The 22335-nt window shown below is 44.9% G+C and overlaps 1 protein-coding gene across 2 annotated transcripts in view; it reads right to left on the reverse strand.

Moving 5' to 3' along the window:
* The window catches only part of KCNJ6 (potassium inwardly rectifying channel subfamily J member 6), a 33222-nt gene extending 15108 nt beyond the window's left edge, over positions 1-18114 (reverse strand). For both annotated transcript variants that reach the window (XM_069011986.1, XM_069012044.1), the window contains exon 1: positions 17037-18114. In XM_069011986.1, the coding sequence (XP_068868087.1) occupies positions 17037-17964 (928 nt within the window). In that variant the 5' untranslated portion in view covers positions 17965-18114. The remainder of the gene's footprint in view (positions 1-17036) is intronic.
* Between the last annotated feature and the right edge of the window lie 4221 nt (positions 18115-22335).

Genomic DNA, 22335 nt, shown 5'->3' on the forward strand with positions numbered 1-22335 from the left:
CAGCCTGGGACAGTGGAAGGTGTCCCTGCCCATGGGGCTGGATGAGCTTTATGGTTCCCTCCAACCCAAAGCATTCTGTGACCCTGTGAACTGTGTTCCCCTACTCACTGAACTGGAATTACCTTGTGAACAGGCTGCTTGTGGTCAGTGCTTTTTGGGCCCACCAGTCATTCCATTCTCCAGGCTTTCAAGCAGCCAAAGGCTCCAAAGTCACTGACAAGGTGATGACCCAACCCAAGCTTCACAAAAGCCCAAAGAATCTTCTTGCTGCATTACTTGGCTTTTGGAAGGGAGTGGATTAATTCTGGATGAGAACAGGTAGGAAAACTCTTTATAGGAATGGAATCACTCCTCAGGATCCCTTTTGGGATCTTTGGGGAATTTCTCCAGTTTTTCATGTGGCTGCTTAACCACATGGATGTTTCTGAATGCAAATGTGTCAGAGTGACAACAGAAAGAACTCGTTCAAAGGAAATCACCCCAAGATAATGAGAATGCCATGACTGGAGTCAGTCACCTCTAGAAGGTTTAATTCACTCCAGGAATAATGTGGCAACAATCCCACAACAACTTTCCATTACACACTGTGCCATGTTCAAGCCACACCAGCCTGGCCTGCTGCTGTTGTGTGGTACCTTGGACTAAATTGCTGTGAACAATTCTCTCAAAAGAGGGAGCACAGCCAGAGCCCTGACACTGCAAAACTCCGGGATAATGCTGGAGCTTGTTGCTAACAGGAGAAAGATGGAGATTAAGATGACAACCGCAGGAGAAAATCCACTTTGCAGCCTTTTTTTTACACTGTCATCTGTAGGAGAGAGAGCTACAAGCACAGCTGATGAGGTGTGATGCTTTAAAGGAGGAGAGTTTGGATTTGCAAGGAGCTTTGAATGTCTTGTTTTCCCACCAGTGCTGCCATCTCCCTTGATAAGCTCATTTCAGAAGTTAATGGACCAGATCCTTCCCTGTGCTAATGCTGCACTGTGCTGCTTCAGAGGGGCAAAACAGCTCTAAAGCAGTCTCTTCCTGCTCCTGGAGCTCTCCCCCTGTCCCAGGAAATATGGACCAGCCAGAAGGGATCATCCAAAAGCCCAGAGTCTGGAGCAAATCCTTCTGGGGAAGGAGAGGGGTGAGAGGTGTCACCACCCTCCCTAACTCTGAGTGGCTGCTGCTTTGGGCCCTAGGCTGAGGGCAGAAAATGATTTTACAAGCTATCGATGGGACAAATATTCCCAGGACTGGAAGGGCATTGAAAGAGTCCAAGTTTGGCATCACCAGCACTCCTCCACCCAAAGTGGGTCCCTCCCTGCTGCTTTCGACTGCACGCTTGGAAGGGGGCGTGAAAAACAGCGAGGGATAAATTCCTGCTTATCAATTTCCTCAGCTGTGTGGACTAAACAGACAATTCCCTCTTTTTTTTTTTGGTGTCAGCAGGTGGCTGTGGTCGGTGCTGAGCAGGGCACCAGCTGCTCTGGGGTCTGAGGGGGAGGAGGATGGCCCAGCAGGGCACTGCCACATCGACTGGGACAATTTTACCTGGACAACTTTAATCTGCTGCTCTAAATCGGACTCCAAGCCAGGGAGAGACACTGAAAGAGGGGCTGTGAGAGTCCAGATGCTGCTGTCTCTTTGGCTCACCCTTCCCACGAGGATACAAACCCCCAGTAACCCAACCTGAGCAGGGCAGCTAAATCAGGACCAGCAGTGAATGGGCAGTCAGGCTGGGCACTGTTACACACAGCAATGGGTCACACCTCCTGCAGCTGAATTCTGCCACCACTCGATTCCAGGCAGGCAATCTGCTCTCCAGAGCCACACTGGATCTTTTCCACACAAGAGCTTAAGGTTATTGTTGCTGTTTTTCAGTTGAAGGAAGAATTTCGTTGGAATTAGTCCAGAATTAAAGATTTTGGACAGGTCTCAAGCACAGCTGATGGTTCCCCTGCATTTCAGGTAAATGGACTGACTTGGGGCCCTTCTTCACCTCCTACCTGGGCAAGGCAACAGAGGCCATAAATCCACGGGTCCAATCCATGCTGAATGCCAAACACCTTACCTGCCATTTCATCTCTAGAAACAGAATTAAAACCAGTGCTTGTTTTCAAGGTGATCATTCCGTGAGACCCAAATAACTACAGATTGTTTCCATCTTGGGGAAAGGTGGTCAAAATAGAACTTTTCTGTTTGTACAGAGGCAAGAGACTGAGGAATAAACTCCAGTTGCAACTAAAACTCCCCAGTTTCCATCAGAAGTGCCAGAGAGACATTTTTGACCTCGTCTTTTTAATACAAACACAAAATAGAATGGATCAATGCTAAAAAAACCCAAACAGCCATCACATCTGGCACACAATTCTGCTGATGAAGGGAAGGGATGGACCACTTCTGATATTAAAAAAACTTTCTTTCCTTTTCCCTGTTGTCTGTTCTTCTCTCTTTCCTCATCAGAGAATGACAGAATGTCAGACTGACACACCGTCAGGTGTAATCCTGAGCTGAGTGAGGGCTGTAATTTGATTAAGGGGCTCTGACAGGTTTTGAAACAATGGATGAATGAACCTGGAGGATTTAATTCATTACAAGTGTAGGTGCTGCATAATGCAGTTTTCATAAACCTTTCCTGCCAGAGCAGCTGCAACATCCCTCCAGCTCCTGATCCTGCTGAATTCAGAGGGACTGAACAGGCCTTGTGAAAGGGCAGCTAATGAGCTGAAAATTCAGGGAGGTGGATTCAGCAAATGAAGGCCTGCAGTGATCTTACAGCTGCTGAGAGAGCTGTACAGAAAAGGAGCTGAAAGTCTCCCAAAACAGTGAATTGTTTTGAGATTAATTCCTCACCTCTCAGCTCAGATCAGTGGCACAAAATGACTAAACCACGGTCTCTTGACAAAGCCTGTGCTTACACAGGGGGGCTGCTGCAGAAACTTGTTGAAACTCAGTAAAGTTGATTAAAACCCATAACTCTGTCAGCACAGACACAGAGCTCGAGGTGAACAGCTGCAGGTCAGCATTGAAGGGATTTTTTCCAATTAAAGTATTAAAATTTCCTTCTTCTGTATCCAATATGAGGGGCTTAGCAGCTGGGTGGGGATCAGGCAGTGGATTAGACCTAATTACTCTTGGCTGCAATAAATCAGGGCTCTGGATGGCAGATAAGTAGATGGGATGGCCTTGTGGAGCCTCCAGGGGGAAGTTTGGACCTCACATTGCCCATTGCCTTCAGTACTCTGGCTAGAAGACTTTGGACACATTAATATCCAAGTATTTTTCCATTCATCCAGTAGCAGGAAGGACTGGTCCCTAGGTTTTTTTTTTTTCTCTGCTGGAAATTCAGGTTTGGATCACTGGGGGTGTAGAACAGACAAAACATCTGAGACACTTTGCAGACAGACAAAACATCATCATAAATACAGGTGTCTCCTGGCCCCTGAGAGAAGGGAGCCTCAATCCTCTGGTAGAAGTGAAGGAATCTCTTTTTCCTTCTTGAGAGTCGACTTGAGCAGCACCCACGCACTGTTCCTTGTGTTGGAAACTTTAATAACTTCACTTGAAAATCCTGCCTTTTTGATGGCAGTGGAAATAACATGACTTTTAAACAAGTAGAGGAGACTGTCATTGAAGTCGAGCCAGCTACGTGGGAGTCAGATGATTAAGGTAGATGTGGTGTAGGAGGGGAGAAATACTATCATTTGGAAAAAAATACTGTATTTTGAACAGGTTTAATGTTCTCTTCCAGGAAAGTGGGGTTGTTATTATTAAGAGCATTACCAACATTAGATGCAGGGCTTGATTCTCTGTTGATGTGCCTTGGCTGTAATTGTTCCCATCCATGCAAATTGCCTAAAAACGAGTCTCAGCTCCCACTGAGCTGTGCAGCTGAAGTCTGGGGGAGCTGTGTGCTCACTTCTTCAGGTGTGGAAACAACGAGGCAGAGGGTGAGATGGGAGGGAGGGATCTGCTCCGTCCATCTGGGCCACGCCAGTGTGTGTGTCACACCAGGCATCCATTTCTGATCCTGTCAGAAGGTGTTTCATTCCTGTTGGCCTAATCTGAGTTTTATTTCAAGGCTGTGTGATGCTGTTCCCTTTTTTGGGGGCAGACAGTGATGCTCCAGCAAGGATAACTCAGCACATACCCACAGCAGGCTCTGGTGCAGCTGCAGGACAGAGGCAGCAAGGCTGGGTTGATGCTGAAAGGTTCTGCTCTTGTTTGAAGCAGGTTCCACCTCTGAATCTGCAGCCCCTCTGCTCCTCTCTGCTCTTCTCTGTCCTGCCCACCCTGCTTTTTGGAGCCTCTCCTCTCTGTCCTTCCCCTCCTGCTTTTTGGAGCCTCTCCTCTCTGTCCTGCCCACCCTGCTTTTTGAAGCCTCTCCTCTCTGTCCTTCCCCTCCTGCTTTTTGGAGCCTCTCCTCTCTGTCCTTCCCCTCCTGCTTTTTGGAGCCTCTCCTCTCTGTCCTTCCCCTCCTGCTTTTTGGAGCCTCTCCTCTCTGTCCTGCCCACCCTGCTTTTTGGAGCCTCTCCTCTCTGTCCTGCCCACCCTGCTTTTAGGAGCACGGCACCTGTGCTGGGCTTGTCCCTGCTTTCTCTTTGTGGGATCAGCCCCAAGCCAAATGAGTCCAAAAGACTTGGATCTGAGCATTTCCCCTCGCCTCAAAACCTTATTCCAGTGTGGAAGCAAAGTGCGTTGTGCAAAATTTGGGTGTTCAAATTCAGAACCTGAAGTACTCCTCACATGGTATCTCTTTTTTCCTAATCACAGGGTCTTGCATTCCATTGTTCTAACGTGAGACAGAGGGGAGGAAGCAGAACACCTGCACCAACCCCTAACAAATAGAATATCTGAGATAGATTTGGTGTGGTATCTTTTGGTCTGGATGCAAAATCTCAGGGTAGTGATTATGCAAAATCCCTGGTGATGACGTGGTTAGACTTGACTCAAAGCAACAAACCTCTCTGCTGATTTAGTGAACTCAAGTGCTCTCACATGCCCTGAAAACCACTCCAACTCGGGATCTTGGCATCTTGAGACAAAAAAGTGCCCTCTGGGTAGCAGCAAGGCCTTCCAAAAGGTTGTATTTTACCATCAAGATGGTTTTGTGCTGTAAAAAACCCCCTTCTCCACCAGCAAATTTCCTTTTCTCCTCCTCGACAGACCTGTACAACTTTCAATCTGGTAGGAAAAGAAGATAAACCCTAATCTGTGCTCAAAATGCTTCATAGAGAGCAGATGCTTCCTCTCTCAGCACAATTATTGGTCTCTGAGTCTGCAGTGGAGGAACTGATTGACCTTAACCATAACCCAAATGACAACCACAAGATGCTCTGTGTGAGCAAGTGAATTTTGATTCATATCAATCCCTCTGCTTTTCTCCAACTTTTCTCCCCACTAAAAGAGTTAGAGGACCCTGTTACTCATTTTGCCTGGCACTTGAGTGACCATGTGGATTGGAGTGCCCTCAGCCCAAGCACTTTCCTGGTGTTTATTGCAATCTTATGAACTCAGAGGTTTTCAGTGGCTCAAAACTCACTGAGAAAATTACATTTCTTCCTTGACAGATCCCAACTGTTCCCAGGGTCTCTTTAACACCAGGCCTTCAGGCTCACAATAATGAAAAAAGCAAGATTTTTACAGCCTGGAGAACAGAAGGGAACTACCCCAGCACAAATAAGACTTTTTTACAAGATTTCCCAGCCTGAGCTGACTGTAATTACACGACATCTATGGAAAACACAGTTGCTGCCTAATGCCACCACCTGCTTGGAATATCCTCTTTACTTCAGCGTGGTTTCATCATTTCCTTGCAGTGTGATGCCACAGGGTCTCATGATAAAGCCTTTATAACACATTTTGTAAGTGCCAGCATGTATTAATGGCACAAACTGCATTTTCTGGGCTCTCACAGCCCCAGTTGCACACTAAGTGTCATTTTTGTGCCACTACACCTGCTCCTCCTGCTATTTTCTTCTCCTTTTGTCTAAACAACCTACAGGTATGTTGTGTATTTTGTCCATTTAAGTAAGTTATGGCCATCCTCTATGAAATTGCTTTAAAATGGATTTTTCCTTATCTTCTCCAGCCCTGCAATAAGTAGAATAGTGGAGATAAGGCTTCCTGTGCTGCACGGTGCTGTTTTCACCTGGAAGGTGTCTGGCTGAAGGGCTCTCCCTGGATGAGCTGATGCTCTCCCTGTGGTATCCCTGTGCTGGCTTTTTTTGGGAAATGAGGCTGAAGGATGCTACTCCAGCTGCCTCAGTGCTGCCTGGAGTTCTGAGGATTCCATGGGGTCTCACAGGTGTGATCCCTCCTGCATCCCTGAGGGACAGTGAATGTTTTTTGGTGTTCTCAGATCTTCCCAGGTGCCTGGGGGAAACTGAGGGTGTGCTGAGGGAGGAGAGAGGGGCCTGGTTACCTGACATGGATGGTACCCATAAAATATCATGGAATCATGGAATGGTTTGGGTTAGAAGGGACCTTAAAGATCATCCAGTTCCACCCCCTGCCATGGGCAGGGATACCTTCCACTGTGCCAGGCTGCTCCAAGCCCCAATGTCCAGCCTGGCCTTGGGCACTGCCAGGGATCCAGGGGCAGCCCCAGCTGCTCTGGGCACCCTGTGCCAGGGCCTGCCCACCCTCCCAGGGAAGGATTTCCTGCCCAATATCCCATCTAACCCTGCTCTCTTCCTTTTTTTTTTCCCCAAATCTTCCACTTATTTCCTCAGTCACACAAATCCCCTTTACTCCCAGTGCAAATCAGATGAGAATTTTCACCCTTCTCTGGGCTGCTGCTGTTGCATCCCTGGGAATTTGCATCATTGTTTCATCACCCAAAAGATGAACAGGCTCATTTTGTGCTCCCCTCATGTTGGTTTCCATGTCCCAGCAGATAAAATTGGAAATCAGAACTGGTTGAAGGGCAAGGGTTCAACACATCCTGCCCTGGCTGTGCTGCAGGCTCGGGTGCAAGGTGCTGGATAGAAATTGCTCTGGTTATTTAAAGCTTCCTGTGCATTTGATTTTGGTCACTTTGTAGACATCAGTAATGCTTGACTGGTGTCCTTTTCAGCATCAGAGGTCCTTTTCAGCATCAGAGGTCCTTTTCAGAAGACTACTTGGAAATATGAGGATTGTCTGTCTATTGGGTAGTAGACAGCCAATCCTCATATTTCAGCTAGCAAGAAGTGAAAGAGCTTAATCTGCACAAAAAATTTCCTGGGAGCTCCTGGAAATGTTTCCGTTTTTTTCCCTTACCGTGTTACTCTGTTCTGCTGAGTGTGATATTTACACAATATAATGAAAAGAGTTTTAGGAGAGACACAATCTCTGTCTTGGCTGCCAGAAAGAGGATCAGCCCTGAGATCTGTGTTCCCAAGGGTCTCTGCTCCAGGTCTGTTACCTTTCCAAGGGAATCATTAGCACAGATTTGTAATGGACCCTCTGCACCTGCTGAGATTTTGGCTTTTGGTTCCTTTCTTTGTAACAGATTAAGCACGAAACCACAGATGACAGATGGGAAGTGTGGTGGGAGGGATGAACTCAGAACGCAAGGAAGGGAGACAGAGGAAGGAGAATTTCCATGGATTGAGCATTTTTGGCCACAGCAGTGTCTGTGCTGGCCATGGACAGTTTGTACAGTGAAACAGTCCAGGTTTGTTGGGTCTGTCCTTGTGGAATGGCTCCTTCCATCCAGCTGCAGAAAGGACAGTGGCTGCAGAGAACAGAAAACTCAGGGCTGCAGGACAGATTTCCTGAGGGAAGGACACCCTGCCTGGATCCACCCTTCCTCCCATGGCTGTGGGCTTACCTCAGATGTGGTGAAGCCCAAACTTCCAGTGTGGGTACTTTATCTAGATTATAAACATTCAGCTGCTTCTAATCTTCCATTTGCCTTTTAATTAGAGCCTTAATTGCTTCTTCTCTGAGACCATTAAGGAGCTGACAGGCACTGCACAGCTCAATTCAGTCCTTTAGGGTCCTAATTCAGAGGCCACCAGAGACTCAGTCCTACTCCACAGGTTTGGGAGGGCTCTGGATCAGGCTCAGAATTGTACATTAAACCTCAGATCCACGTTGATAAGGGGTGGTTTTGGACTGAATTTCTATCACTGATGGCTTTTGAATGCTTGGAGGGTATTTTATATTCCTTTGGAGGGTAAAGGAAGATGTAGTGAGGTTAAAATTCATGTTTTGTGTCTTAAACCTTGGATCTTGACTAATTTAGCAGGGGTTTAAACTCCTGGTTTAGTTGTGATCAAGCCCTGATGGGAGTGGCTCAAAGAGAAGATTTAGCCCTTGACTCACAGTAGGAGAAGAGCATTTTCCTTAAAATGCAAGAAAAACCTCCTCCCCTTCACAGCTGTGGAGTTGTGGCTGCTGCCTTTGAAGAAGATTTTTGGCCAGACAAGAACCTTTGACTGCCTCAAAACCTTTGGCTTTGGACTCTTCTACACTTCTTCATGGCACCTGTCACAGCCCTATTGGCAGTTTGAGACTCATTGCTGCACTTAATATCTGAAAAAGCAGCTAATTTGTTGTCTTCCCACTGGAGAAGGAGATTAATGGAAAAAGAATTGGAAAACGATGAAAATGGACTGGGGGGTTTTCCCACTCTGGAGATCTAAGTGTAATAAATTAATGCTTCTTATGCAAGGTTGCAAAGAAAAAAAAAAGAAAAAGAAAAAAATAGAAGCTAATGGCTGGTTAAAAAAAGTGCCAGCACAATTTAATTGGAGTGGCTGAGTCATAAATCTTTTTTGTTCTGGTGGTGCCTGGCAGCTCTGCCACAGTCAGATGGATTTTTCTCCTTTAGGGGAAGCCCCTTTCTCTCTCTCTCTCGAGTTCACATTGGCCTGAGCCAGTCAGAAATGTGGAATCAAAGGTGTCAGCCTTGATGTGCCTTAAAGGGGTTACCCCAAAAAAGTCTGGAATGTCTTGAGAGACACAAGTTGTTGTGATGATGATGCTAATGATGCTAATAATGCTAATAATGCTAATAATGACAATTCAGCACCTGTTTGTAGCTGGGATTCATGCTGGCAGCTGGAATCACAGGGGGCCTGTCCCACAGAGAGAGGAGCAGCCAATCCATGCTGGACACCCATCTCAACTTCCCTCACTCTCCAGTGGAGCAGAAAGATGCAAAAAAACCCATAAACCACAATTTCTTCAATGGTCACAGAGGAGAACAATGAAAGCTCTGAGGAGAGCTATGACTTTTCCAAAGCTGTAAAATACAAGGAGGAGCTGGCTTGGTGTTTTATAATCACAGGTAAACTTTGCCTGGAGGGGATTTCTATCCACTTTTGTGGTATCAGGGACATCCTGATATCACCTTCTTCCACCTCTGTTTATTCTATCTTTGAATTCCCTGACAAATCCCTGGGGCTTTGGCTCCCCTTTCAGCCTTGGCCACTGCCATGGAGTGTCCTCAAGAAGAGATTTTGGCTGCTCTGACCTCACTTTGCTCCTGGTATGAGATAAGTCCTGACCAGACCTGCCAGGGGAAATTATTTGTCCACTTTATCCCTTTGTAAATTCAAACTGCTGGGAGAAGCCTGGGAGGAGCCTACAAAATACCCCAGAGTGTGAGTTACCCTTCCCACTACTCTTTTCTGAGAAGTTAATGGAATTTAGCCAAATATTCCCTCTGAATTCATTTTTCTAAATCAAATTTTGGCATTCCTCAGATATCTCAAACGTGTTCCACTGGAAATTTGGTTTTGGAGATCTTTTTGCTTCGTTTGGAATGTTTCTTTAAATCAAGTTTCTTTCTGGTCTAAGTTGTAAGAATGGGATATCTCCTATTCAACAATCCTGTATTTATTAAAATCCCATTTTCTTAAACTAAAGGTTTATGCCATTCCATAGAAATCCCAACTAATGAAAATTGTCAAAATCAGGAAGAAAAGAAATCTTGGAGAGGATTGTGACTTTCTTTAAGTCATTCTTGGGAATGTTGGGAATGAAGGAAAGAGAGAGTGAGTGAGCAAGAGCACAGCAGCGAGTCCAAGCTTGTGCTTGTTTTCCCTTGGAATGCAGTGATTGAGACCACTGAGATCACTGCCCTTCTTTGTGATTTGTTTTTCCTTAAATCCCTCGAGGATTTTTTTTCAGTGGCCTTGGGAATCCCAGGAACTGTGCCATGATGGGAGTTTTTAGTGCTGGCAGCTGCTTCCTAGGATAAAAAATATAAATGCAGGAATTTTCTGTCTTTTTTTCATGTCCTTTATGTAGCCAGTGGTGTTTCTGCTGCCCATAGCCTCGTTCTTTTTGATCTATCAGCTGTTGAGTTTGAATTTCTGGTTTACTTCACAGCTTTTCTCATTCTTCAGCCTTTTAGGTCCCTTTTGGCTTTGCAGTTGCTGCTCTATTGAATTTTGTGAAAACTTTCTGCTGAAGGTGAACAATCTTTCTGCTCACATTCATTAGAAACTGCTGTAAATATCTGCTGTTCTAGAGAGGCTTTATGGTTATCAGGGAGTGTATGCAGAGTGTTTTCCTTCATTACAATTCAGGGAGACAGGAGGAAACAATATTCTACAGCTGGAAGTAAAAAAGCACCAAGGGGAGAAGTGAAAAGATCTTTTAGAAACATGGGAGGGAGCAGAGTTTTCCTAAAAATACTTCCCAGGGTTTTGAACTGCAGGCTGCACAGATAGACTTCATATCTGGAGCTGAAGCAGAGTGAACAAGGTAATCGACATGAAAGAATCAGTTCATTCCAGCAGAATTCCAGGGCTGAGACACTGCCCTGACTCAAACCCGTGCCTGGGATTTCACCACCATTGTCTCCAGGCAGGTAACAACCTCGGATGACCAAAAGTGAAAGTCTAAAATGAGAAATACCAGCGAAATATTTCCTTTCCCAGGAAAATATTTCAGTGCTGACCCTTCTTTTACACCGTTCCCGGAGCAAGGGGGGAAGCTGAGCATGCTCAAGTTGAAGCTGAGCACACTCAAGTTCCTGGTGTCGTCTTGGGAAGTGCTCTGGAATGGAAAAGGCACCTCAGTGGCCCCCAGCACGTCTCTGAGGGGCTCAGGAATCACATCTCCACTCGGAAAGCAGGTGGAACATGTTCAGTGAGCTAATCCTGCCTGGGGGATCCTCTGACCTGGATAAGGCTCAGGTGCCCTTTGCAGAGAATCCTCCCTTTGCTTTTGCCAGGTGGGGACAGTGTGGGCACAGGGACACGGGCACTGGTTCCTCCTGGCATTCCTTAGGGTCTGAGCTGGGTCTGGAGCCCCGAGGACTCAGCAGGAACACCTCTGCAGTGCCTTCTTTCTGGGCTAAAACTGCTGGGAAACTGTTGCTTGAAGCTGTGCTGGAGTCTGGAACCACAGGATTTTAGGAAGACTCTGCTGGTCAATGCAGACAGTGCCAGCCCAGCTTCCCACTGTGCATTTCTGCTTGGAAAACAGGAGCAGGGCCAGTGTTAAAGCAAACTTTGGGATCCTGTCATTCCTCTGGCCGTGGAGATCATGAGCCCTGCAGGAATGTCGTGTGTAGGCTCAGGAGTGATGAGCAAAGACAGGATTTTGGGGCACCTCACTCTGCTTGTCCCTGGTTTAGGAAGGAACAATGTTCACAATGTATGTCTGTGGGATTGTGCCCTTGTTCCATGCCCAGAGAGATCTAGCCAGGATTGCAAAGGCAGGATGTGCCAAATGAAGCTCTTCTCGTGCAAGTCTGATATGTGGTCAGCACAGAATTATTTAATAATATCTGATCTCTTAGGTAATCCTTAAACCCATGGTTTTTTAGGGCTCTTACCTTTTAATATGAGTAACTGCTTGAATCTGAATATTATATTTGAACATTTAGGGGTGAGGGAGCAGCTGGAGTTGTGAAGAGCTGAGGAATTAATCGGTGAGGAAGGTGTGAGAGATGGACAAAAAGCCATTGCCAAACATTCATAACAGCTTTGCAAAGTACAGCAGTACCCAGAGAATAAAGCTGTTAAGCAAATGTGTACTCCCTTTTCCCTGAAAGTGAGATACAGCAAAATTTTAGTTGAGATACTCATAATCAGCATCTCTTTTTTATTTCCCATGAACGTTGCTCCCTAAATTCTTGCTATTCCTCGTAGTTTTGACTATTGTGAAATTGTAATTGCCTCCTTTAAGCCTTACAGTCCTCTTCAGCAATGAAACTCATCTTTTCCACCTGTAGAGAAATCTTCCTGAAGGAAACATCCCAATGAGATGGGAATGCCTTTCCCTGCTGGCATTTAGAACTCCACTCCTGCTAATGCCCCCAATTTTTTGTGTTGGAATAAATAACAATGAAACTCTGTTAGAATCAGTAAAACTAAAATGGGATAGAAGTGAAAGGAATTGCTGGCAACTCCAGGGAAGTGGGGATGTGTGAGAAGTCAAACCTTGTCCAAGTCTATCACCCAGCACCAGGAGATGTTAAAACCCCTAAAATAGAAAGGAAAACTGCAGACTGGAGAGCCCTTGTGTTCTGATCATTCCTGAAAAGAAGAGGATCCAGTTTGGAGCATTAGCCACATATTCCTGACCCTGCTTAAACTGCATTTCAGTCAATGTGCTTTGGTCACACCCTGGAGCACAATGAAATCGCTTTCACTCTTTGTCTTCCAGAAACACTCAGGTGGGAGAAATGCTGGTGCTTTTCTTCCTTTCACCTGCATCCTCTTAAGAAGCAGTTGGAGAGGATAAGCATTTCTTCTCTGAAGAGCAGTAGAAAACTCAAGTGAGAAACTCTAACCCCAGCAGTGTTTATTTGGAGAGCGAGCAAAGCCTGCTGAGAGGTTTTGAAGGATTGGAACTGCTTAAATTCATATCAGAGGGAGGTATTTGCTAGGACTGGGCAAGGATAAGGGGTAAATATGGCAATTCATCCCAGAGAAACCCAACCCACGATAAATCAGTCAGTGAAAGGGGCTGTAGTGAAGAGGGGAACTGCTTTGTACAATGTTTTTCTGGTCAATAGCACCGTTTACTGAATAAATAACCATCCCTGTGAACATTTGATTGCTTTGCACACATATTTTCCACAGCTGGCAAGTGTGGTTGTTTCTGTATCTGTAAAGCCTTCTGCAGATGCTGCTCTCAAAGCTGCCCGTGTGTCAGAATTATAAATGCATCCCAGTCTGAGTTTATTTGTAAAATTATCCCTCTGAACCTGAAGTTCTCTGTCTGGCTTTGTTGCTTGTTTTTTTGAGAGCTACAAATGTGCAGATTATTTTCTTTCCTCGGTGCTGTTCAATGCTCAAATGTTTGTTTTTAGGCAGACGGAATTGCCAGAGTGTCACTGAGTGCACCCCACTGGCCAGATACAACTTCACAAGGTTTGTTCCCAATTTTCCTCTTTCTCACCCTTTTTTTTTTTTTTTTTTTTTTTGCATCTCTCTTCTTCTCTCTGAGTTTCTTTCTCTCAGTTTCTATTGCTATTGTACCACACCTGACTTTCCCACTTCGCATCCCAAATTTAAAAGGGTTTCCATTTCTTCTTATGGGTCTATTTCCTTATCAGAATTACACATTTGCAAGCCTTGCTTAATTTTTTTAAATACTTACTTTGCTTATGATGATAAGACTTCCCTTAAAAATAGATTTCACCAGGTGAAAAAGGCTTAAAAATTTTAAGCCTATGGCTAGGATTCAATGATCATAAAACATTCCTAATAATTATTATCTAATAATTCTAGTAGATCATTTTAAATTTAAAACTCTGGGAAATGGGGGCTGCAAAATGTGGAAATACCAGAGGTGTCCTCCAAATGCAGTGAAGCTTGGTTGGATTTTTTCCCCCCATTCCTCAAAGCTCCTCAGTGGTTCCATGGCAGCCTAAGGTGCTTGACACCGTGATTGTGTTGTCCCAAAATTGGTGGTTTTGGACACCTGAGAGCTGTGCACCACCATCAGGAAAAGCACAGAGAAAAATCTTTGCAGAAGTTTTATCCTTTGAATCCAAAGGGATATTTTTGAATGCTGTTGTAAATAAATAAAGAAAGAGAATTGCATATTGAAAGGATCTGTTACAAATATTTTTAAAAACCAGCCTTATTTTGAGTGTTTGATGATGCTGGATGAAGGAATCAGATTGAGTTCATGTTTTTGGAAAGTGCCTTGCTGAAGATTCTGCCCTCAAAGTGATCTTCATGGTAGAAAGAATGGGAAAAACCAAGGGGGAGGGATTCTCCCTGGGATAATATTTTATGTGCCTTAGTAAAGACACATCCACTTCTTTTTGCATCTCAGGAAGTTATGGCAATGCTTCCATGGGGAATTAAGGGGTCCTTGATTTGAACTTTCTGCTGAATTTTAGTTTGGTTCATTATTTTAATATCATTTAATAAAATGCATTGCTCTTAATTTCCTGTCCTAACACACCATGCTGACTTCCCATGACAACCCATAAAAAAGTTGTGTTTCATCAGTAGATGTGATTTTGGAGCACTTAGGGTGGAAAGTATTATAAATGTATTTACCTGTTCAGTCAAATTTAAACAGAATGATATCAATAATCAATAACAGTAAAAGCAAATGTTTACCCTTATCACTTCCCATTTTATTTCTCATTGAAGGTATATCTGAGTGGGGAAGCTCTGAAAATAGATAAAGGATTGTTTCCCCTGGTCAGACTCAGGAGTGGCTTTTCTGATGAGCTCACTTGGTTCGGATCCATCAGCAGTGACACTAAATGAGGGCACTGCTATAGGTGACATCACAGTTTCCTGGCTTCAACTTTAATAATTTTGTATTCCATGACTTTGTTGGCAGGAATGAGGGGTTGGACTTTGCTGCTCTCACTCTGCATCAGGTGGAAGAAGGAAATGTGTATATTTGACAGTGTAAATCGGCTTTCTGTGTTTGCCAGGATGCAACTTGTAAATATTTGTAAATTAAAAGAGTGAAAATTCCTCGTTTTGGCAGAAGTCTGGCCTGATTGTGCCTTCAACAAAAATCACTCGATGCGTGTGGTCAAAGGACGGCCCAAGCAGCTACCTCTGCACAAAAGTGTTTTAGAGATTGTGTTGGTAATTCTGCCATTATCTGATGGCCTCTGCTCATATCTCACTCAGCAGGAGACTCTACCCAAACAGAGAAGCTTAAAATGGGAAATGGACCCATCCAGTGCAGGGGAAACTCTTTAATCCTGGATATTTTCTGTGGGTTTTCAAATCACTGCACTCAGTTCCTCTTGTAATATGGACTGGAAAGGTTTCACATAACAACAGATTTGATTTTTATCTTCAACTTTGTCAGCCAAGCAGGCTGAGGGGTTTTGTGCTGCAGTGAAGCCTGGTGATGGCTGAGTGGGAGAGGTGGTCAGAGCCAGAGTAGCAAAGGACACCCCAGAGAGCCTGGGGGTGTGCAGGGGTGAAAATGAGGTGAGGGAAGGGGGGTCACAAATGGAGAGTGTTGAGACTTAAGATAACAAATCTACATTTGCTGCACTGCACAAATATTGTCTTTTGATCTTGTAGGTGGTTTTGTGAGACATTTTTTATTCTTCCACTACCTGCCAACCATTTTGCTGGGAAACACGGTGTTCAGCAAACCTGAAAACACTCCCCACCCTCTGGGATGTCAAGTTCCTTCAGCTGCAATTCCGAGACCTCTGGATGATTTCAGGGAACAAACAGCAATTTCCTCATTGTCTCACCCAAAGGTGATGCAGATGTTTGAAATCTCAGTGCCTACTGCACAGATCAGGAGCACTAAACACTTCATCTTGATTTCTCTTCAGTACCACCTACTTCCTGGAAAATTTGGAAGCCTTGCACTTACCACTTCAAATTCCCTGCCAAGTTCCTTTCAGTTTTTTCTTTTTTTTCCCCCCTGCTCCATTTTTGTCTCACACGTTTATTATATGGTGACAAATGCAGTTTTCTTCTGACACCACATAATAGATGTGTGAAACACACACACATGTTCTAGTAAGAGACTGCTCTTTATTTCCTGGCTCCAGTTGCAAAACATGAGTCAGGGTTGGAAAGGTTGTGCCTCTGTCAGAGCTGTGGAATCCACGTGCTCAAACTTCCCTGGGTTTTGCTGCAGTTGTGGGGAAAAATGGCAAATCTCATTCTTATATTTCTATACTCAGTGTATTCTCCTCCCCAAGCACATCAAATCTTCATTTCATAATCACCATTCCCTTGTGTTGATTGTATTTACTTATTTCAGGCATTGATGCTGTTATTAACAGGGGAAAAAACCACCTCCAGCTTCTAAAACACAGATAAAAGTACCCTCCTATAATTCTGGCTTTAATACAAAAAAGAAACATTACTTTAGTGGTGCATTTGCTGCGAATTTCAAGCACTATTTTCTCTGCACCAAGTGATTTCTGCTGTTCTGCTGCATAATTGCAGGTAACAACCACCCAGCATCTCCACAAGACTCCGGTGACACAACATTCCTTGTTTACACATCCCAGCTTCCAGTGTTCTGTGCGCTTCTGTGGGGGCCCCAGTGAAATACAAAATCAAAGATCTTTTGTGAGCTAAACTGGAACAAGCCCCACGTTACAAGTTAAAACAAAAACCAAGCAAAACAAGCATGCAAAAAAAAGAGAGAGAACTGAACACATCATGACTTCCTACTGGATCCAAAGAGGCTTGGAATGCCACAGGGCTGGCAGTTGTTCTGCAGATACCCAGGGGTGATTGGAAGCAGCAGGACCGTGGTGCTTCCACGTTAATCACAAACAGAGTTTTGCATTGAATTTTTTTCTTTTTCCTAAACAATTTTTACCCCACAAGGTCCCTGTGGTTGAGCTGCTCCTGCAATAGAATGACAAATAACGGGGTGACATGCTGTGAAAAATTTAGAAAATGAGAGATGCTATCCCATTTTCCAAACAGAGCAGAAACAACACTAATTCCGTTAGGCAAGATGGAACAGACAATTAAACCGGGCATGCTTTTAATTTTGAAGCTCACCAGAGAACGGACGCCTTTTTCAAATGTAACAACTGTGGAAGTGATTCCTTTAAAACGAAGCAAACCCACTGATTTTCCTTGCTAAAATCAAAGCATTTACCTTATACAAAGTATAAGAAATGTTACCTGTTGCCTCCACCATTCCTTCTAGGATTACAACAATTTCTAGCTCCTCTTTGGGCAACTGGGCTTTGGAAATCTCCCAGAAAGGACTCTGCTGGTTAATCTCATGGCTGATGATCAGTGGTGAAACCAAAAAGAGACGATCATCCCCTGTGTAATAACCTACGTTGATATCTGTCTGGTTGAGTGGTATAAATTCCCCCTCCTTTGTCTGTTTGGATTTGATCAACTTGGCTCGTATTGATGCCTCTACAATGTGTGAATTCCTAAGGTCTCCTACTCGGAACATCAGACACAGCTTTCCATCCCGCATGGAAATGACTGCGTTTGTAGAAAAAACCAAGGTTTCTGCCCTCTTCTTGGGTTGGGATATTTTCACAAACATGCAGCCAACCATGAAGGCGTTGACGATAGAACCTAGGACAGACTGCACTAAAAGCAGGATAATTCCCTCGGGACACTTGTCCGTGATGACCCGGTAACCGTACCCAATGGTGGTTTCGGTCTCGATTGAGAATAAAAAGGCTGAGACAAACCCATTGAGGTTGCTGACGCAGGGGGTCCACGTGCTGTCCCCTATGTGATCCATGTCCCCTCGCATGTAGGCAATGAGCCACCAGATCATGCCGAAGAAGAGCCAGGTCACCGTGTAAACCATGACAAAGATCAGCAGGTTGAACCTCCACTTGAGATCCACCAGGGTGGTGAAGATGTCAGTCAAGTACCGGTAAGTCTCTCTGACATTCCCGTGGTGGACGTTGCATTTCCCATCTTTCCGAACGTACCTCTGGATTTTCCTCTTGGCACATTCTTTGCTTATGTTTTTTGGCAGATCCTCTCTAGCTTGTTTGGGCAACTTTGGTTGATGGATAGTGACAGGGCTCTCGATGTCCTGCTCCATTGAGTCTTCTTCCAGGACGTTGGCTGCCATGGAAAGCAAACAAACAGACAAGGAAAAGTCGTTATTCCTCTCGGTATTTCTCTAAGTCAATACACAACCTTTTCCTGTGTTAATCGATAAAATTATCATCCTTGTTCTCTGCTAACACAAAAATCAAATGATGCCAAGCACCCTCAGTTTATTGCTACACAGAAATAAAATGAAACCAAACTCTCGTTTCTTATCAGGTCATCCTATCTACATCCTACCTTATTTAAATTCTGCAAGATGGGTTTAAGCAGATATTCCTTCCCCCCCCTCACCCCTATTAGAGTTCAATGAATGAAATTTTTTATGCACCAAAAAAGATCTTATGGAGATAAAAGATATAAATGAGGGAATGGATTGACTTGGGGGTGAGCAGAGAAAATGAGCTATTGTTGAGTTATTCTTTTCCATCAATTGCATTGCTGTGGGGAAAGTATTAAATAAGTAGAAGGAGGTTTTTTTTATAAAAAAAAAGCCAACAGTTTTTAGAAAGAACCAATCTTCCTCTTGTTGAAGGACAGTTGTAATATCCATCAAGAGCAATTCATGCACACTTCCACAGAAAATCAATGTCTTGCTGATAATGAGACAGGGAATTGTGTGTCCTTCTCCCAGCAACGTAAAACCCATGGTACTTCAGATTTCATTTGAATTCACTGTGCCTGTGGCCTTTAATTCAAGTGTACCTTGTCCTCTAATGATCTGGACTTTTTTTTTCTTAAGTTTCCCAGCCTTTGGAGATAAATAGCTTCATTATGGTTGCGTGCCAGAGAAAAAAAAGAGTGTACTGAGGAGGAGAGTGGTTTAATCAAATGTCTTTTGCATGGAGGACATGGTGAGGTCTGGGGTAATTGCTGTTTTTAACTGAAATCCTTTTGTTTTTTGGGGCTTCTTCCTGCAGGAATATCAGCTCTTGAATTCCTAATTCTTTCCCTTCTGGCTAACTGCTGTCATTCTTCTGCCAGACTGTAAAGGGAAAAGTCTTTTGGTGGGTCTGTCCAGGTGCTTAACTCTGCATACAGAATCACAGAATGGTTTGGGTGGGAAGGGACCTTAAAGCCCACCCAGTGCCACCCCTGCCATGTGCAGGGACACCTCCCACTGTGCCAGGCTGCTCCAAGCCCCAATGTCCAGCCTGGCCTTGGGCACTGCCAGGGATCCAGGGGCAGCCCCAGCTGCTCTGGGCACCCTGTGCCAGGGCCTGCCCACCCTCCCAGGGATTTCTTCCCAATATCCCACCTAAAGAGCAGCACTGCTGTGATGTTGAACCAGTCCCTTACAGAGGGTTGCACAAGGGGCTGCTCTCGGTGGGTCAGTGTGGCTCTAAAAGCATTTTTCACTCTTAGAAACGTGTGCTGTGCAGCAGATCCCGTGTGGAGTCTCACAGCACCTGTAGCTTTTTCAAGATGTGCAGGTTCATCCCTGTAGAGAAAGATTACAGACCCTTGTAGAGTTTTAGGGGCGATCCAAATACCCAGGGGGGAAAAAAGGGTTGTAGCCTGGTTGTCTCTCCTCCTGACCTGCTCCTCTTTCAAAGAAAGACTCAAAGCCCTACAGTAGCACAGAATCTGAGAGCAATTCCACGTTATAAGGCTGTGCACCCCATCCCATGTCACCTTTTCAGTTTGCTGCTCTGTCTCAGGAGAGCGTTATCGGGGCTGATGGCAGTGGCAGCTCTGGGAGCTGTGTCACAAGGCCCTCAGTTCTGAACGAACTCCCCCAGCCAGTGACAGTGTGCCTGCTTGCATTATCCCTGATGCAGGGTAATGCATGACAAAACACAATCAAAAGGCATTGCAAGGCCCTTGTGAGGCAGACTGAAGCCAAAGCCAGAAAATTTGAAGTTAAGGCTTCCCACTTTATGCTCAACTCTCCGTTGTGCCTAAGGAAATTCCAGTCCACAGGAGTTATCATATCCCTGCAGCAACAGAATCCCCAAATAATTATGAACAGCCTATGAAGGCTCTGGCTTTTGAAGCTTTATGTTAAACTACTAATGCTGATATAATGGGGTTCATTATCTTTCAGGAATTATGAATAATTTGCTTTCCCCTCCCAGTCAGAGCCTGGCATGGACCCAGAGACCACGAGCGGAAGAGTCCTGTTGGTTTTGACAATATTCCTTCCTCCTGGCCCTGCTGTTGAAGGGAACCACATCCCAAACCTCCCTGTCTGAGCATCTCTTACCAGAAATTATCCTGGGAGGGGACCCAGGTGCTGATTTTATTCCTGGCAGCAGGAGGAACGTGAAGGGACATCCAGGGCTGCCCTCCCGCCACATGGCTCCTGCTTTGCATGAAGAGTTTATTTCCTGTGGAAGTACTTTGAGCAGCAAAGCACCTTTTATTCACACAGCAAAGTTTTACTGATGCTTTCCAAATGCTTTGTGTGGGTTTGTGCATCACAACCAGCCTGACCTGTCTCTCACAGCACGAGGGAAGGGCCACATTTTGTCAAGTGTCCATAGGTTTTGTAGGAGCCAGGAGCTGCTGTCACAATAAGTGGGATCAGGATGTGACACTTCCAAATTGGAAGGGTTTTTCTTAACCTGGAGAGGTTGTAGTTGAGCTAATTCTCATCTGGCTTTGTAAGGGGGCAGCTTTGGACAACCAAACCCAGTGTTTAACCAAGGTCTCTCCTATTACAGCATTTATTTGACACTCTTGCAGACATTTCCATCTTCCTGGGGGCATGTGGCTGTTTATAAACTCTCCAGGCTCTTCCCAGTGCTTTCTCAGCTCTCAGTCTCTTAGAGGAAAAATTAAGGTCAAGTTTTTTGTCTTTTTCTCTTTTTTTTGCAAGATGCCCTTTCCTTCTTTCCCTCACCCAATCCTGCTATGAATGAATCCCTTTGTGAAGAGGTTTCTAGATCAGAATCACAGTTTGTTACCCTCTCCTGGACTGACTTCTCACTCCAGAGTGAACCTTGGGAGCAGCAATTCCTGAAATATCACACACAGATATATATCACACAGAAAAACGAGGTTGGAAGAGACCTCCAAGACCTTCGAGTCCAACCCATGCCCTAACACCTCAACTGGACTATGGCACCAAGTGCCATGTCCAGTCTGTTTTTAAACACATCCAGAGATGGTGACTCCACCACCTCCCTGGGCAGACCATTCCAGTACTTTATCATTCTTTCTGTGAAAAACTTTTTCCTAACATCCAACCTATACCTTCCCTGACGCAGCTGAGACAGTGTCCTCTTGTTCTGTCAGTTGTTGCCTGGTAGAAGAGACCAACCCCCCCACCTGTCTGCAGCCTCCTTTCAGGGAGTTGTAGAGAGTGATGAGGTCACCTCTGAGTCTCCTTTTCTCCAGGCTAAACAACCCCAGCTCCCTCAATTGTTCCTCACAGGGCTTGTGCTCCAAGCCCCTCACCAGCCTCGTTGCCCTCCTCTGGACACACTCAAGCACCTCAATGTCCTTCCTGAACTGAGGGGCCCAGAACTGGACACAGCACTCAAGATGTGGCCTCACCAGTGCCCAGTACAGGGGAAGAATGACCTCCCTGCTCCTGCTGGCCACACAATTCCTAATGCAGGCCAGGATGCCATTGGTCTTCTTGGCCACCTGGGCACACTGCTGGCTCATGTTCAGTCGCTGTTGACCAGCACCTCCAGGTCCCTTGCTGCCCGGGCACTGTCCAGCCACTTTTGTGGCCAAAATGCAGAACTTGGCACTTGGACTTATTAAACTTCATCCTGTTGGACTCTGCCCATCCATCCAATCAATCCAGGTCTCTCTGCAGAGCCCTCCTTCCTTCCAATAGATGGACACAAGCTCCCAGCTTAGTGTCATCTGCAAATTTACTAATGAAACACTCAATAAGTGATCCAAAGATTATGCATCTGTGTGTTTCCATGGAAATGCTTGATGAATAAGTTTTAAACACATGGCAGGATCCCTGTTCACCACTGAGGCTGAGGCACAGCCACATACTGTCAGCACCTTTGCCACAAAATACTTTAACTAATTATATTTTTACTTGGTATCAACCCAATTAACTTCTGCTGTTTATTCCATCCAATTTTCCTATTGGTTACATAGTGGCTGTCATGGATCCAGGAACAGGGGAGTGAGTAGCAGCAGCCTCACTTGAGAGCTATTTTTGCTCTCTCTGCTTTTCTTCCTGACAAAAATATATACATATTATTAATCTGCACTGAAAAAAAGAAAAAAAAGGTGTTTCTGAACTCTTCCTCCTCTCCCAGTAAACATTATGTTTGTTTGAACACAACAGCCAGGTAACGAGCCAATTTAAGGGATTCTGTTCAAAGGATCTGCTTTGGTTACTCTCTTAGGCAAAACCTACAAGACATAGGAGATTTCAGTGATTTGTTTAATTTCCCAGCAAATGACAAGGAGTTCT

The sequence above is a fragment of the Aphelocoma coerulescens genome, chromosome 1 (genome assembly GCF_041296385.1).
Source record: "Aphelocoma coerulescens isolate FSJ_1873_10779 chromosome 1, UR_Acoe_1.0, whole genome shotgun sequence".
NCBI lineage: Eukaryota > Metazoa > Chordata > Aves > Passeriformes > Corvidae > Aphelocoma > Aphelocoma coerulescens.